The sequence below is a fragment of the Mytilus trossulus genome, unplaced genomic scaffold, assembly GCF_036588685.1.
Source record: "Mytilus trossulus isolate FHL-02 unplaced genomic scaffold, PNRI_Mtr1.1.1.hap1 h1tg000050l__unscaffolded, whole genome shotgun sequence".
Classification (NCBI taxonomy): Eukaryota; Metazoa; Mollusca; class Bivalvia; order Mytilida; family Mytilidae; genus Mytilus; species Mytilus trossulus.
Genome location: NW_026963292.1, coordinates 2,288,554 through 2,308,116, shown reverse-complemented (window position 1 = coordinate 2,308,116; position 19,563 = coordinate 2,288,554). Strand labels below are relative to the sequence as shown.

Below are 19,563 nucleotides of genomic sequence, written 5' to 3'. Positions count from 1 at the left end.
TTTTGTAACTTTCTAGTTCAAATTTCTTGGAAATCCCTTAGATGTTTCGAACGAATGACTGAACATTCAATCTAACGTAGGATGCAAACGAATTCTCGGTAAAATCCACTAAAATGTAAGTAGGCCGAAAGCAATATGAACTTGAGATCATAGTCCATAATGCAATTTACAAGAACAAGTTAAAGTGTACGTAGTTTTAGAAAGTAAAAGGCAGGTTGGTGTATGACTGCAATTCGTGAAAGAGGTTTATAAGATTGACAAAGATATTAAAGACTGTAGGTCACCGCACGGCCTTTATCAATGACAAAAAGCCCACATAGTCAGCATTTCTTTTTTTATGTCTCAAGAAAAAAAGGAAAATCCCAATATGTTTTACTTTTTTTTTACTTATTGCAAAGTACCATTCAACAAAGCCATCACAAACTATCAGACATAAAAAAAATGTTGCTGAAGTCTAATTTTTGAAAGAATTTCCTCTGCTTTTTGCTTCTTTTTAAAGTAAAGAGACATAGCTACTTACAAATGTGTAATCATATAAAGATGAGCAGTAAAAATAAAGACTCTTACATTTGTATGACATCTTTTTTTCATTGTCTGTATTTTTATTTATAGAGTAAAGAATTATAGCCTAGTAAACTTACAAATGTATAATAAAATTGAGAAAGGAAATGGGGAATGTGTCAAAGAGACAACAACCCGACAAAAGAAAAAAACAACAACAGCAGAAGGTCACCAACAGGTCTTCGATGAAGCGAGAAATTCCCGCACCCGGAGGCGTCCTTCACCTAAACAAATACATACTAGATCAATGATAATGAACGCCATACTAATTTCTAAATTGTACACCAGAAACTAAAATTAAAATAATACAAGACTAACAAAGCATATACATATGATTCTTATAATCATATATGACAGCATCTTTTTATGTTTCTTATTGATCCTGGTGGTTTTACTGCACTTATATATGCTTTTGAAAATCCAATAAGAATTTTAATGTCTTATCTTTTGTCAATACTAATTTCATAGCTGTATGATATTTCAAAAGCCTACGGCAGATGCACTTCATAACATAGCTTGATCTCTTATATTTGCAAAAATAAACAAAAAATAGTATGAGCGTTTTAACGTTTTCATTTTGTAATAATGAGAAGAAAAATTCTGGTATCGCTCTGATGTGCACGGCAAAATATCAGGCGCGGATCCAGAGGTTTTTTTTTTTTTTACAATCAATGCATTTGAATGGGGACATGTAATTGGAACCCCCTTTGTCCTGGGTAATGAACCCTCCCTTTTTCAAATGACTGGATCGGCCCCTGAATATATACAATATTTTTAACATGAACATCCTTTTCGAAGAGGAACTTCTTTTAACAAAACGTATCTGTATTTCCCACTTCTGTAATTAGGATGGGTACGTCACAGATTCCTTTCGGCTAACGTAGACACAGTGCATACTTGAAAGACTGTTCGTGTATCACTATTGAATTGTAGGTGAACCACAAGTTCATTTACAAATAAAAGAGAAATCTAATTTCATATTTATAAGTATTTTGCTAAATTGTTGGGAAAATAACATAAAATAGCAAACAATAAACATAAGAAAAATGTCTTACCCAAAATCAGCCTGAATTTTCACCTTTCCACTAAACTAACAAATACCACTAATTGCTATTTCACTAAAAAGTCAAATTTGTATCCTACAGTGAGGTGTTGATTTTTAAAAGTAACAATAACTTCACATTTGTCAATATTTATCATGAAATGATCTCTCCGTCTTTAATCACTAAACCATTTAAAACACTAATCATAAAATCGTTTTTTCTTACCTTTAACGTAATATTGATAATTCCAAGTGAAATTTGTTTACAAAATACCACGTGATATTAGAATTTAATGTTTTTTTGTTAAGTAATCTGTCTAATACATGTACTTGACCATTAGTTACAAAAATGTTGTATTATGTTACTGTGGACACATTGGTCACTATTTCAAGTCCGAGAGAGCGCTATAAAAACATTTTTTTTGATTTTTAGAATTTTTACGCACTTTTTTTAAAACTTTAGATTTCGTGATATTCAAGAAAGATGATATAATGTTACGCAATAGTTATGTATCTACTTAAATAATAGTTTTGGATTGTTCTTGCTATGTTTGTATTAGTTTTAAATGGATGGTAAGGTTCTATTTAACACCTTATCTAATTACTTACATGTACAGATCTGTATGTACTAGTGTTAGTATAGAAAGTACAAATACAACCGATCGCCATGTAAATATTTCCTAAGACAAGACAAGACTCAGTTCCTTAATTCATCTTAGACACAGAAGTGTCTTATTCGCAAAACAAATAGTTGAATTAATTAGATTTGTCCATGAAAGCCTATCTTCTATAGAAAGAGTTTTCCCATTGGCAATCATACCACAACTTCTTATTTTCATATATCATTAATTATTATATATATATAATACGTTCTATTACAATATAATAAGAAGATGTGGTATGATTGCCGATGAGACAACTCTCCACAAGAGACCATACACAGTACAGGAATTTTACACCTATAGGTCACAGTACAGCCTTCAACAACGAGCAAAGCACATACCGCATATAGTCAGCTATAAAAGGCCCGAAATGACAAATGTAAAGCAATTCAAACGGGAAAACTAACGGCCGAATTTATGAAGAAAAAATAGCGAAAAAAACAACGAAAACAAATTTAGTTAAACTCTTTGACACATTCCCCATTTCAATTCTTAATGTTATCATAAGGCACATATTTTGAAAGTATTAGATCAGTAATTTTTTAGGGAAAATACAGATTATAATGCTTATTTATTTGTTCAATTATTTACAAGTATCAGTACCCCTTCCTTTAGTATAAGTCTCATAAGGCAGGGGAAAAAGAGATAAAACCGCAGATTTTTTTTCGATATTCAGACACAATTCAATAAGACAAAGGTGTATGCAAAATTTTAAGGAAATCTGTGACATAGCCCATTCATATATTGTTACTTGACCTTAAGCTATAACGGAGTTTTTACTTGCTTTTAAAATTCAATATGAACAGTATATAATTTGACTAATAAACAAACTATTTTAAAAATTAATAATTGATTAATATGAAAATACAAAAAAAAATAGTTATTTATAACTTAATATAATTTTTATTGATATTTTTACCTGAGATTACCTGTAAATTAAATGCGCGAAAATGTAATCGAAAGCTGCGCGCAAACGTAAAATATTTTAATCCTCAAATGCGCGCAAACGTAGTGCGCCCTGTGGAGAATTGTCATATAGGCATTCATCCAACTTCTACTTTTTTTTTTTATATATATTATATACTATGAGGTAGGTATTGCCGGGCGGGGTCTTTGATCGCTAAACGTACATCGGACAATCTTTATATTATATTTTGGACGAAACCAGGTTTATGTCACATCAACATAAAACCTATGGTGTGTGTTAATCTACCCCCTTTCCAGAGTGTACTACAATTCCAAGAGGTACATTTTTGTACATGTTGCAATGGAATATCTTTTTTTTTAAATTAACGTTTAAGTTCCAAATGTAAGAAATATTCAAAAAGGTTATTATCTCTTGAAAAAAAACAACCATTGCAATATTTGTTTCCAACAGAATAAAGGGTACTTATTATAATATAATATTTGTTTTAACAGGGAAAGACCGTACATATATAGCATTGTATAAAATAAAACTTCTGTCAGGGTAACCTCTTTAATTGACATGCTTCTTAATGATATAGATTATAATGAAATATATTCCATATATATCGGCCCTGATATCATCCAACAACTAGTGGTAGCATGAGACACAACTCGACGATGGCTAATATGGGTCGGGGAATCAAACGAGGGCTGATGTGGAAAAAGAACATTTAAATCTCGTATTGTATAAATTTTGCGTATAACTGAAGGCAACCTGTAGGACATTTTAATTCACAAGTGAAGAATCTCATTAGTAACTAGATTTGCTATTGCAAGCAATAGCGGAGGATGGCACCCCGTACTGCACATTGTCACAGTAGCATCAACAATTATGAATGTACAAAAGTCAAATGGCATATCTATTATACATGTCGGAATCAGCATGTCTAAACCCCCCCCCCCCCTTTTTTTCCTCTTCCGTAGAATACGTTTCAGTTCTAACCATAGTTTGGGAATCCTTTTAAATTTAAAATTAGACTCGCGCGTAAGTAGGAAGGTGGTGTCACGTGATACTCAAGTATATTATCGTGGACTAATACTAATAATAAAAAGAAAAAAAAGAAACGAACAATAACAATATGTAATCCAACTCCGTTGAGGGTGCCATAATAACAAAGCTGAGTGTGTTACTAGCTATTACGGAAAACTAAACACAGACGTTAAATTTCAGATTGAAGGCTCGATGGTATTTCTTACATCAATTATAGCGAAATGTGCTATACTACTTTTGAATAATTTGGTGTGTCATTTGATAATAATGAAAAATAAATGTTATTCTTTTACAAACATGCATTTTTATCACATTGGTACACGGAATTTACTTAATATATACATTATTTCTACATGAAAGATAAACTACAAAGTGCCGTATATGGATTATAACAATTTCTGATTTGATCACAAAAATTCGTTGCTTTATAAACATTTCAAATTAGATATTTATTTCGCTCATTTGACTCGGTTAATATATATTCGAAAGTCAATAAAACTCAGAAAATTACCTTATTAAAACAATAATTGTATAATATCTGATGATTTAAATCACTACAAAGACATATATAATTTGTAATCGATCATTCTTGTCGTTTAATTTATGATTATATAAACTGTAATGCCATGGTACACGAATTAAAACTCCATGAACACAGTTTTATGAGGCAAATATTATACTAAACGCCTAGTTAAATTCGAAAATACTTTTATTAATAGCAACACTTTACTTTTATCTACGCATACTTGTAATTATAATTTCATATGGAATAAATTAAACGAATAAATTAATGATTATAGAGAAAAAATGAATAAGTTTATATTTGATCTGTAACACTTTCATAAATGTTTCACAAAAAAAACCAAAGCAAGCACTTAATATAAGTACAACTTTACTTATATATTACCATTATCAAGAGAAAACCGTCAATCGACCATGCAAATGTACAGACTTCACAAGAATAGTTTTATAGATAATTTATTCTTGTTGGTTTATCCAAATTTTGCAACATTGTAATTTTGTCAAATGAAGATATGTTACTTTAGACTAGTGCATTATTTTTGTTCATATTGTTAGTTATTCCATATTGCCTCGTGTGAGGCCTAATGTAAAATAAGAATTATTTTTTAAGTTTTAAAGTTATACTTATAAAAAGGTAAAAAATCATACATCAGCTGTAACCAAATAATGAATTATAGTAGTTTCTTGCTTTTCAGGAATCATCCCCATGTTAACAAATGTATATGTCCATTCCATTAAATTTTCGCTTCTATGTTGGAAGCAGAGATATGAAACTGTCGATATAGCTAGGGAAAGGAGATTTTGTAATGTTATAAATTTAGCTTGGACATTGGTTTTCATATAACAAAGTAGATGTGGTTCGACTGCCAATGAGACAACTTTTCTCAACTTCAAGAGACCAAATGACACAGAATTTCATGTATATCAAAAGAATTTTTTTTTTTCTGATAGTCTATAACACTCGTTTTGAGGGACTCGCGTTTGGTTTTGCCACCGGACGTTAAGGAACTAGCAATCAAATATGAAAATTTCATACCGCATAAAATAAAAAAAAAACAAAAAAAAACAAGATGCCCCATCCCCATTATCATTTACCATGTTCAGTGGAAAATGAGGCAAACACTCTAATTTGGCACTAAAATTAGAAAGATCATAACATAAAGAACACGTGTTCTCGTTATTCGTTAGGGACGGCAGCGTAACAATAAAACAAATTCAGACAGTAGGTATGACGCTTTTTTATTCTCGTGCTACTTTTTGGGCTGACAAACAAGACTACATGTACGATGAAACAAAGATATAATAGTTTATATATTTATAATTTACAAAAAATTATGGAAATAAGAAGAAAATTTACTTACCTTTGTATGGCTTTAAATTAACATTTTCTTTGATGAAATAATGCGAAGTAATTCGATTAAAGTTTCAATAGAAACTATTATTTACATTTCATAAAAGTACCTCCTAGATTCTTTGTACGAAGGTGTGATGGGTTATAACCCAAATGTTTAACACGATTTAAGGACGAACCTTTTCCGTTGCCATTTAACTTTTACATTGTTTTGAAATATGGCGGAAAACAAAAGCATACCCATGCGGATCCAATCGAAAAGATAAACAAACCAGACTAAACACAAAGGCGAAATCTATAGCGAAACAATTAAGTAAAAATACCTTTATGTACATTTAAATACGAATATGTTTGAATATAATTATGTAATTAGTGTTAATTGTACTGTACTGGTTGGTTGGTTTATAATGTAGAAGGTGGAAATAATTTAAGTACTATAATAGTTATTGTTATGTCGACATACAATGCATGCTCAATGACTTTTGATTTCTAACGCAACTATTTATACGATTTATAATCTGCAATAAAAAGTAATTGATGTTTTTTAAAGGCTGCAATATATACAATGTGATAAGTCGGGTGAATGGTAAAAAAGTGTTATATTCCCAGCGTTATAGTTTAACCTTATTCTATGTGTTACTACAGTTCTGAACGAAATAAACTAGACACAAGTTAATCGTACTTCTACGTTTTTTTGATTGAGTTAAGCCTGCCAATTGATATTTATCGTGTGTTTTTCCAAGTTGTGATGTTATGCTATTGTTTCAGGAAAAAAGGAGAACTCAGGTTTGGTACCATTTAAACGTTTAATCCTGCTGCAAATGTTTGCACCTGTCCTAAGTCAGGAATCTGATGTACAGTAGTTGTCGTTTGTTTATGTATTTAAACGGGCGTATGACATTTGCGCCGATTCTGAAAATTTTCATTCTTTCATTTGCGCCGATTTCATTTTTTCATTTGCGCCGATTTTATATTTTTTTTCCTAATTGGATTTACAGGTAAGTTACAGGTAAGTTCATACTTTTACATTGGCCGAGCACAGAGTATAAAGACAAATCAAGTGACATTCCAATTGGTAAATGGCTATCCCAATGTTTCGGGTAACCATTCCTTTCCCTAAATGAAATCGATGACTGCTTCACGTTTGACATTGTATGACGCTCCGCTCCTTCTAATGACAAATTTCATACATTCGTAGACAACGTACAAGTATACATTCAATAACTATGGAACGCCACGACTGCCTTGTGTTAATAATCAGCATTATACGCAGTGTTCACAGCATTATATGTTGTGCTCACAACATTATATAAAGTGATGCATTATATGCAGTGTTCACAACATTATATTAAGTGCTCACAACATTATATTAAGTGCTCACAACACTATATTAAGTGCTCACAACATTATATTAAGTGTTCACAACATTATACGTTTTTTGTTGTATGATGAGATTGATGTATGATGAGATTTATGAATGATGAGATCATTCGGTAAACTTCGTTTTTTAGCGGAAATTACCGAAAACATAATTGGTAAATTACGGTAAATTAATGCCCAGCAAACAAATTTAAACAGTTATTATTATATATGTGATCATTAAGGCAGTATACAATATTTAAAACGGATTGAAATAAGTAAATTAAGAAGTATGATCAATTTAACCCACGTTTATTCCACACCATGCAGGGCATTTTGAACTTATTTTGAGGATTAGTTTCACCATATTCACAACTTAATATGTATATATATTTACTAGAACACATCCGTGATATCGCGGGTCTGTGACTGAATTAAAGAATATAACTATGCGTAAGCCTTATTTTAGTATTGGTATTGTCATCTGATAAAGTCATGACGATTATAAGATGAAGTTTTCTCTGCTTTTAACATCTTTCTGTTTGAACCCGTCGACCTGGAACTTGTCAATTTAATATTGGTATTATTGATTTTGTTTGGAAAACAAAAGTCTCTGGAAAGGAGTATTTTTAATCAACAGTTTTGTCCTTTATGAGTTATGAATAAAATTGAATCTTTGATTCGCTGTTTTACGTCTAACAAATTGAAAACTGTACATGCTGTACCTATACGCCTTATTTTAAGTCCAGATTTTTATTATTCGTATTGCCATCTTAGAAAGTCATACTGATTAAAGTACTACAATCGGGAACAATGTGACAATGATTGAATTAAGTAGTTTCAACCCTGTGATTACGACCCGTGTATATAGCAAAATCTTAAATACAGCGTTTCGTGGTACTCCTGTCAGATGCGGAACGTACATGCAGATAATGTAATAGTTAACAGGTGAATATATTATTGGTATCGATTCGACCCGGAACTTCTTAATTATTGGCAATATTAATTATGTGGAAAACAAAAGGGTCTGGATTGATGTTATTTTTAATCAACAGCATGGTACTATATTAGTTATATATACTCTCAGATCAGTACTTATAGTGTCTTTTTATTGTTTGGATATACAAGTACCCGCCCACATGCACGTTCACTCTATTTTCTTGTTAGATCATATGTATTTATATTTGTACCCATCTAATGAGTTGATATAAAAAAGAAGATGTGGTATGATTGCCAATGAGACAACTATCCACAAAATACCAAAATGACACAAACATTAACAACTATAGGTCACCGTACGGCCTTCAACAATGAGCAAAGCCCATACCGCATAGTCAGCTATAAAAGGCCCCGATACGACCATGTAAAACAATTCAAACGAGAAAACTAACAAGCCTTTTACAACTGATTTTCATAGTTCGTTCTTATGTTGTTCTGTTACGCCACTGTCCCAGGTTAGAGGGAGGATACCAACATCCCGCTAACATGTTAAAACCCGCCACATTTTGCATATATGTGGCCGTCCCAAGTCAGGAGGAGCCTTTATTTCAGTGGTTGACGTTTGTTTATTAATGTGATATATACATGTTAGTTTTTCGATCGTTTGTTTGTACATAAATTAGGAATATTTTTCGTTTATCATTTTGGGGCCTTCTATAGCTGACTATCCGGTATGGGCTTTCCTCATTGTTGAAGGTCGTACTGTGGCCGTTTAGCTGTTTAAAATTTCTGTGATGTCATTTTGTCTCTTGTGGAAAGTTGTTTCATTGGCAAGCATACCACTTTTATATATATATGTACCGTGCAAACTGACGAACAAACGTAGTAAACGTTTTATTCATCCCCACAAACTCAATTTTCATAAGAGATGATAACTTTAAATGAAAATGTTAAACAGGGTCTCGAAAGGGTAAATTTTTCAATGAAAGTTTAAATTTCTATATAAGACTGCTGATCATATTTAGAAGACAATCTTAGTACTTGCCGTGCTAAAAAGCTTGTAAAAAAATGGAATAATTGATGTAAAGTTATGTTTAACACCTACAGTGAAATGCTTTAAACTGCATTTTCCATATCTGTTTGATACTTATTCATGTAAAAATGCCAAATTCTGAAAATTGATGCCAAAAATGACTTTATCATGACATATGTAAGCTAGCGTAATATGGCACCTATGTGTTATAGAAAGCTGACTGTTTTATTTAAAAGGCAATTAAGCTTTTTAAAACTGGCTAAATTTCTTCAGTAGGAAATGAACTCGAGAATATATCATACAAATTTTCCTACGATATTTCATTAAATAAACTTTTTATTATTTAACTTACATTTTGCCATTCGTATTTCTTACGACGAACAGAACTACTTCAATCATTCACCTCTCAGTTTCATCTTTTCCTTACTTATTTCAATCAGTTTTAAAAAAAAGATAATAATAATAATAATAATTTATTTTATTAAAGTGTCACATACTTGTCTACAGATTGTTTATACAGTTTATATAATATACATTGCACAATAATAAAATAAGACAAATACCCAGCCTAGAAAGGCTTATGAGACACTACATGTATATATACAAATATATATCTATTTAACAAATACAAAATAAAAACATAATAAAATGTTAAAAATGTTTAAAATTATCCGGATATTACACATCATAAAAAAAAATATATTAACATAAGTAGTTAAAAAAAAAACCAAAAAAAAACCAACCAATAAACATAATTATCTTTTAAAAATAGATATGACAAAATTAAGTATGACGTAAAAAATAAATAAATGATATGTGATAAAAGAATATATTAAATATTTAAATATTGTATGCTACCTTATGATAACATGATTTTAATAACTTTTTAAATTTGTTTGCTGGGCATTACCGTAATTTACCAATTATGGATTCGGTAATTTCCGCTAAAAAACGAAGTTTACCGAATGATCTCATCATTCATAAATCTCACCATACATCAATCTCATCATACAACAAAAAACGTATAATGTTGTGAACACTTAATATAATGTTGTGAGCACTTAATATAATGTTGTGAGCACTTAATATAATGTTGTGAGCACTTAACATAATGTTGTGAGCACTTCATATAATGTTGCGAACACTGCATATAATGCTGTGAGCACTGCATATAATGCTGTGATCACTTCATATAATGTTGTGAGCACTACATATAATGCTGTGATCACTTCATATAATGTTGTGAGCACTTCATATAATGCTGTGAACACTGCGTATAATGCTGATTATTAACATAAGGCAGTCGTGGCGTTCCATAAATAACGGTCAACCAATTCGTGATGGCGTCCATAAAATTAACGACGGGATGATTTCAACTTCACCATGTGGAACTCTTGGTTTAATAGCTCCCTTGTGAGAAAATGCGAACTCTAGAAATGCCCCCACCAGTACGTATGCCAGACAAAGAAAAGATGGCCTTCTTTATCGACAATTACACGAAATATAGAAGAGACGAAATCATAAGAAAGGAATATATTAGATGTGTTGCATACTCGGCAAAAACAGATGTATGATTTGAATGTATTCCGTTTTTATGGATTTTCAATTCGTCATTTTAGTATACACAAAGTGCTTTTATCTTAGGTTTTTACTTCTTGATTTAAAACAGGAGACAACAGTTATATACATGTTATGATTGACAATTCATAACATATGTACAACTGGCTAACGGAAGAGGTCTTTAATGATAAATGAAAATAACATTACTGGGATGGAGAGTTGTCTCATTGGCATTCATACCACATCTTCTTATATCATTTCACCTGTAATTTACCTGTAAAAAAAATCGGCGCAAATGAAAAAAAAATCGGCGCAAATCAAAGAAAAAATCGGCGCAAATGAAAGAAAAAATCGGCGCAAATGCAAAACGCCGATTAAAACGTGTTTCTTGTTTCTCGTTTTTTTATATGGATTATACCGTTGGTTTTCCCGTTTAAATGGTTTAACACTAGTATTTTTGGGGGCATTTATAGCTTGTTGTTCGGTGTGAGCCAAGGCTCCGTGTTGAATGCCGTACATGTACATTGACCTTTAATGGTTTACTTTTTTTAAAATTGTTATTGGATGGAGAGTTGTCTCATTGGCACTAACACCACATCTTCCTATATCTATTTTACATAAATATGAGTATATCTATACATTTTTAATGATAAGCAGAACATAAATGGAGAATATGTCCATTGGACACAGACGATGTCCCTTTGGCTTGAGTACACAGTTAGTAAGGGTCATAACATAGTATAACACGTAATAATAAGTAGTATGTTTCAGTTTGATAACAGTTGTTCGAGTCAAACTTAAATTAGAAAAAAAGAAACGAAAATTAAACATTTTTTTTTTCATTTGTGAGCGATCATAACTCTAGAACGGTAAAAGTAATGTCACTCAATTTCATACTTGGTCCGTGTTTTGTGGTAATAAGCATTGTGTATTAATTTTATAACATTTGATTGATGCACACTTAAGTTAGAAAACGGAAACGAAACATTCAGCAATTGTATACTTTAAAAGGGACATAACTCATAAATGGTAAAAGTGAAGTCACCCAGTTTCGATCTTGATCTGTGTTTTGTGATAATAATTATATAAGCATTGTTGATAAGTTTCACAACATTAAGCTAGGCAAAATTAACAACAACAAAATCCGCAAACGATAAATTCATATACCGGAAAAAATGACATCTACCAATTTCGAACTTGATCAGTGTTTTGTAATAATACGAATTGTGTATTTGAGTTTTATATCATTTGACGAGGCAAACTAACGATAGAGACCGAAACCCCGTTTTGAGTACGTCTGTGAGGGTAGAGTCACCGTAGACGGGACGGACAACGGTAAAACTTAATTAAAGCGGCGGTGGCATACATATTGTATTTAATTTCTAAAGCTGGCTCCATTACAAAACATCAGTCTCTTTATCGTTAACATATCTGTTATCGCAATTTGAAATATGACTTTGATATGCTCGAAAAAAGACAAAATGAAATATCACTTTCAAAGATACATCCGACGATCGAATTTTACAGCTAAAACATATAAACAATCACTGTCGGTAAGCAATTGTATGGTAGACATGTTTAATGGCAGCAACCCGTACATGTCGGTCCAATTAGGTCTGTATCTATTTTGTTTTATTCTGAAGTTAAAATATGCAACCAAACAATCAATACGAAGAATAAAATGACTCCTCCAATATACAGCTGTTAGCATATGATAGAAGACAGCATCAAATGCAGCCTAAAAGAAATACTAATTATAAAGAATAATTTAGGATTAAAGATAAAGTTGTTAATTTCTGCGTCATTTTGGTCTCTTGTGGACAGTTGTCTCATTGTCAATCATACCACATCTTCTTTTTTATATATAGAATTATTTTTCCTGTAAATGTTATTGACATTTAAACAAGGCGGATTATCTCACAATCTCAATACAGTGTATAATGTAATAAAAGTATAAATAAAATAACCTCTAGAAAGAATGTGCTAAATCCTCATAATTCCCAACCCAAACATAATTAATATTATTATGTTTTTATTCCTGTTATGCAACATCTGATACCTTATCCACGTGTATCTTCACGTGTATTTGTTTATAAACATGGTTTTTTTTACCATTGGAAACTGAAATAAGTGAGATGATTAGGAAGACATGCTATATAAATAAGTAAATATAGAATATAATCGTCAGTTCAAAATTAATGCTTTTGCCTATTATCTTGAAAACTTTAACAGATAGATAGACCCTTGTAGTAGCAAAAATAATCAGTAAGACGAGATCTAAAATACATCTTTAGTTTACTCGTATATTTTATTTAGTTAAGTTTATAGTTTTATATAGTTACTAGTTTACTAAAGAAAACTCAGCCGTAGAAGACTGTGTACATGTAACAGCAGCATAATTATTATGCACAATTTTTAAGTCTTTTTCAACTGATTTTTATAGTTCGTTCTTATATTGTACTGTTATACCACTGTCCCAGGTTAGGGGAGGGTTGGAATCCTGCTAACATGTTTAACTCCGCCACATTATTTATGTATGTGCCTGTCCCAAGTAAGGAGCTTCTAATTCAGTGGTTGCCGTTTGTTTATATGTGTTTCATATTTGGTTTTCGTTCTTTTATTTTTACATAAATGAGGCCGTTAGTTTTCTCGTTTGAATTGTTTTACATTGTCTTATCGGGGCCTTTTATAGCTGACTATGCGGTATGGGTTTGCTCATTGTTGAAGGCCGTATGGTGACCTATAGTTGTTAATGTCTGTGTCATTTTGGTCTTTTGTGGATAGTTGTCTCATTGGCAATCATAGTATGATATCTTCTTTTTTATACTTTGTTTATTACAGTTTAAAATTCGACAAGCATCTTTTCTACCTTTTGAATAACAATTGACAGCTTAAACAGCACATTACTATTACAATATTTAAACATGCCTAGTACTTTATATTTTAAAAATAATATGGGGTATGAACTTCAGTTGTGTATATCAGATAACCATTTGTTGAATAAACTGGTCCTGGAGACGCTGCCTTACATTAATTCTAATGTAAGTAAAATCAAATTGTTCCGGAATATTATATAGTTCATACAAGCCACAGTCATTTCACACATAATTTACATAGTTTAACCATTAGAAATTATAACCTTCATGCTTATGCATGTACCAAAGTAACTTGTACAGTTTACCCGATATTTTTTTTTTATCATTTGTTGCTAGCTTGTGCCAAAACATACCATTGTTAACTTGACCTGTAGTTCAAGGGGAAGTTCCCTATACACCATAAAATTTGGCGTAGATGATTGCTTCCCAAACTGCGCTTACAGAACTATAAATGTATTTTTTTTCAGCATTATTTTTATTTTCGATCCCCCATATTTCCGAGGACTAGGTCAAAATGAATTATGTAAATTTATTTTCTGTGACTGTATCTTACATTAATTTGAAGGATCCTTTACTATAGATAATTTAGCTGATCTGTAACAATAACATCTTCATGCCTTACATATCATGTACTGTAGTGCGCCGCTAGATTAAAACTGACGAAAGGTAACACACGGCCAGCGAAAGCTCTATTATTGTAAAGCCGAGTTGGTCGTGTGGTCTAGCGGGACGGTTGCAGTGCAGGCGATTTGGTGTCACAATATCACAGTAGCATGGGTTCGAATCCCGGCGAGGGAAGAACCAAAAATTTGCGAAAGCAAATTTACAGATCTAACATTGTTGGGTTGATGTTTAGACGAGTTGTATATAAAAATATATAGAGAGAAATACATTAAATTGTAACAGAATTTAGACTTACTTAGTTGACAGAAAGGTGCAAAACAGTAATTCGTTCCATCTCGCTTGTTTACATTCTGGTATATTTATTTCATATAAAAACACTTTTTTCAAAAATATATTTTCAGAGCATTTATGGTTGGATTTTTATCAACAAGGGCTTAAATTGTCAAAAGTATATTTGTTTATTTTGTGAGAGTTTTGTCTTCAGGTGTTTTTGTTTTCTCTTGATGTGAACACATACACTACACTTTAATTATTTAGTTTGGTTAAATATAAAGCGAATTCTGGTACCAAATTTCTTAAAATCAAACCAAAAATGAACCCAAAATATTGTTTTAAAAATTGTAGTTTTATATACAATTTATGCAAAAAACAAGTCAAGTGAAGAATACTTACGGCCGCACTCTTTGTTGCACAGAGGTATTTATAAGAATTACATAATATATATAAAAAAAAAGACACAGACCAGTCTACAAACAAACAAGATATATTTTTTATAATAAATAATTTTGAATTAAATTCATTTTGCATTTTAATTTTAAAACATGTCTATACAAAGGTAGATAACACTGGGTATACTTCAGTTCGTATATTTTTATTATATTCGTTGGTATAGTATATAATTGAAATAGACTCTCGCATGTGTGTTTATTGTTTGAAACAACCACTTCGATTCTCTTCGTGTTGAAAAAAAAGTGCATACATGTATGTGATGGTCCTTTGTAATGGACCAGCTAGATCATAGGAAATTTTTATCAAGTGCATCGTTTTACATCAATCAAACACATGACTGATTTTTTTCAATATAAAAACTAGTTACAAATTCAAATTATCATGTTTGTTATCAGCTAACAGCGTACTCTGGGGTTTTGATTTAAACGTTTTTAGTTTGGAGCTTACACATGTGTTACATAAATTGTGTTTTTGGCATCCATGTTAGTTTGCATTATCTATAGCGTATCTGAATAAGATTATTCCGTAATAAGTGTTGCGCGCATTTACATTGTTATCAACTCATTAAATGAGTGAACATATATGTGAACATATTTAAACCATAAGAAAAAAATCGCGAATTTTCCCTTTTTTATATATGTATATATTTCATTTCACTCAATTAATTTAGTTCAAAATTAATCATATATCGCTTTTATGTCTGTTTGGTAGTTTAAGTTCAAATCCTTTATACTAGTCGACACGCTTACAAATTTCAACCCTCCCTTTACAAAATTGTACAGTAAGCATTTATGATTGGTATCGAATTGCAATCTATTGATTTTAATGCTATATATCCACAAACGTGCATATTATTTCTTAAATTACTCATGTATACAAAACTTACGATATCATATAACATTTTTCAATTGAAATTAATTTGATTTAAAAGATCAAACGTTTGTGCTTACTTGCATTTAGCATATCTTCAATTTTCTGAAAACAGTAAAATATGATTCATTGTTCGTTTGATTCAAGGAAAGCTTAAGTCTATCAGGAAATCTACTAACTGAAAGGTAGGAATAAATTGATAAAGCATATATTTAATTCGAAACAATCCTCCAAATGAATAATAAAAAATACTTATTTTCGATAACGATACAATGTAAAAGTCTTTTAAAAAAACAAACCAACAAAGCATTGCATTATTCAAAACTATACATTTGCACTGAAGAGTGTTAACTTAAGAATTCAATTTGCAACACGTCTATTTTTCTCTACTGTACAAAAATGAAATAGTAGCTAAGAAAAAAAAAGAGAGAAGTGGCATGATTGGCAATGAGACAACTATCCATCAGTGAGAGTTCAAATATTTAAGAGACATACATGTAAGCAATAAACTATTATAAATCACCGTACGGCCTTCAAAAATGGAGAAAAGTCATAACATTTAGTAGGAAATATAATGTACAATGTACGACCTCCATATAATTCTTTTGCCATTTTAACAAAATGTCCTTTACAAGGAACAAAATGATAGGTAGAACACATATTTCTATTTATGTTATTCGAGGCATTTAGTTCAATTAACTATACCATACAAATCTTTTTTTTTTGTGTATGTCATTTTGAATTTGTTTATTTCTGACAATGTTTTATGCCATTGTTTGAACTGATGAGTTCGATTGCACCACTTTGACGTTATTTATATTTCGAATCAAAAGAATAAGCTTTGCTTTTGTAATACGATCTTATCTGCCACAGTCTGAATCATTTCAGTATTATTATTCTGATGATTTTACTCTGTTCAAACGAAAATAATCCATCCATATCCTCTGAATCTCAGGTTTTTACAATCGAAAACTCATGAGCCTATTGTTCGTAAAAAATGTGAATGAGCTATAGTTTTAAACTGATTTAATTCGATGCTGCAAGTTTTTTTTTATATATAAAACATAGTAGAATATGTTACTCTCTGGTTGACTGTAGTATCGTTATTTGGTAATCCAATGCGACAGTGGTGAGTCCTGAATATGCATGAACTATTTATTATAGAATGCATTAATGAATCACCATTCGTTTCATGTCATTTAACAGATGAAATAAGATCCCACTAGCATGTTTAATTAACCCGCCACATTATGTATGTATTTGCCTGTCGTTTGTTTATGTGTTACATATTTGTTTTTCGTTCATTGTTTGGACATAAATAAGGTCGTTATTTTTTTCTCGTTTGAATTGTTTTACATCATTGTACATTGTCATTTCGACGCCTGTTATATCTGACTATGCAGTTATGGGCTTTGATCATTGTTGAAGACCGTATGGTGACCTATAGTTATATAGCTTTTTATGTTTGTGTCATTTCGGTCTCTTGTGGACAGTTGTCTCATTGGCAATCATACCACATCTTCCTTTTTTATAAGACGATGTTTTTACAAGTCTGATTCTACGCTAAAGAGGGTACCCTTTCTTTTCCCCATCTGTATGTGTTTAAAATTTTAAATTCCTGCAAAAGAAGAATTATAAATTCGTAGTAATAAGTGTTATTTCGTACTTAAAGTTGACTGTATTTATTCAAAAAGTTACTTATTGTTTTCAGAACATAGATATCAATGGCAACCAAGCGTAAATTAGAACCAGATTATGAAGACCAGCAGCAGCAATCCGACGGTACAACGAGCGATAAGAAGATCAAACATAATTCCGCTAATAACGATACTTCTTCCGATGTTCACAAGGTAAATGAAACTAACGGTTCTCACACAGATGATGTAAGTAAAAGAGAATCACCAGGGGCAATAATCCAAAGCGGGTCAATACAATTACGTAATTCAGAACCAGACAGCGAAGACCAAAAACAGCAGTCCGACGGTTCAACCTGCAATGCAAATAAGACTACCGATAATAACGAAGCCGATGTTTTATATGAGAGAGAATCAAATGGAGAACAAACACTTAGCGGGTCGATACACTTACGTAATTCAGACCCAGATAACGAAGAAGATCAACAGCAGCAGTCTGACGGTTCAACCACCAAGGCAAATAACATTAGCGATTCCAACTCGGATGATGTTTTATACAGGAGAGAAGCGGCAGTAGAAACAACCCAAACTGGGACAATACAAGTTGGAATAAACGAAACAAGTTCTTACAAATATATTGACACGAAGGGAAAGTTCAGTTCTGCAATCAATGAGCTAAACGACAAGATTAAAGACGGCAAAACCATAGCATTGGACTGTGAAGGAGTTGACTTATCAAGATTTGGATGCGTAACGATGGTTAATATAGGTACTAGAGATATGGTCTATCTAATTGATGTTTTAAAGATAGGAGACAGCGTATTCGATGACGGGCTTCGCTTTATACTCGAAAATAGTACTATTGAAAAATTAATGTTCGACTGTCGTGAAGACGCAGATGCTTTATTTCATCTACATAAAGTAAACATTGACGGGGTATTAGATGTTCAGCTGTTAGAATTGAGTAACAGGATTTATAGAAATGGATACACAATACTGGGCAGTCTAGAGAAATGCCTTCAAAAATTTCTTTCAGACGATACTCTCCTTAGATTGAAAAAACAGGGACGGGAAACTATGCTCACTACAACAAAAATATGGAAAGATAGACCCCTGAGTGAAAGTATGCTGAAATATGCAGCTGTGGATGTTCTAGCACTTTTCAAGTTATATGATAAGTTTAAAAACAGAATGACACTAAAGACTTTGAAAGCTGCATCTAGCCTATACTGTAACAACAAAAGATCTCGAGCAAGAACATATCGTGATGGAGATGCCCATTTGCCGATACGCGTGCGTGATATAATACTGTAATATTATGAATTAATAAAACCAAGTATATGTACAGTTTATTTTACCTATCATTTTTATGGCCTCCCGACAAATGTCGAATGCCATATTTATTTACCTCTGTCCGTCCGCATGTCTGTCCGGGTATCTCCCCTTACAATTTTGACCTGCAGCTTTAATATTTTGTAGGATGTCTGTACACATACTAGAGGTACGGGGCACCGAATTGGACTCTTGTGGTTTTGTACTCAAAATTCAATTTTGTACGGACAAAAGTGACTTTTGTTCAACAAAAATGAGTTCAGTTTAACAAAATTTGTATCATACTACAAATTTGAAATTTTGTCATACAAAATTATCTATCAGCGGACAAAAGTCACTTTTGTCATGACAAAATTCATTTTTGTTACACAGACTTGACTTTTGTTACCTAATTTGAAAATTGAGCGACAAAAGTCAATTTTGTATTCAAATTAGTTTAGTTTGGTTTCTGTGAACTAATTTGCATACAAAATCGACTTTTGTTACACAAAATTGACTTTTGTTACACAAAA

At 31.6% G+C, this 19,563-nt stretch overlaps 2 protein-coding genes across 12 annotated transcripts in view; one reads left to right on the top strand and one right to left on the bottom strand.

The window, feature by feature from the left end:
• The window catches only part of LOC134699294 (uncharacterized), a 52,947-nt gene extending 51,128 nt beyond the window's left edge, over positions 1-1,819 (bottom strand). For all 11 annotated transcript variants that reach the window (XM_063560895.1, XM_063560899.1, XM_063560894.1 and 8 more), the window contains exon 1: positions 1,617-1,819. The gene's annotated coding sequence lies outside the window, so the exon portion shown is untranslated. The remainder of the gene's footprint in view (positions 1-1,616) is intronic.
• Positions 1,820-17,800: 15,981 nt separating this feature from the next.
• Positions 17,801-19,033, top strand: LOC134699344 (piRNA biogenesis protein EXD1-like). Its single transcript, XM_063560953.1, has one exon. It carries the CDS (start codon positions 17,810-17,812, stop codon positions 19,031-19,033), a length of 1,224 nt encoding a protein of 407 aa, XP_063417023.1. The 5' UTR covers positions 17,801-17,809.
• The last annotated feature ends 530 nt before the right edge of the window (positions 19,034-19,563 follow it).

Coding starts and splice junctions, on each gene's coding strand:
- LOC134699344 (XM_063560953.1), top strand. CDS start 17,810: ATGGCAACCAAGCGTAAATTAGAACCAGATTATGAAGACCAGCAGCAG.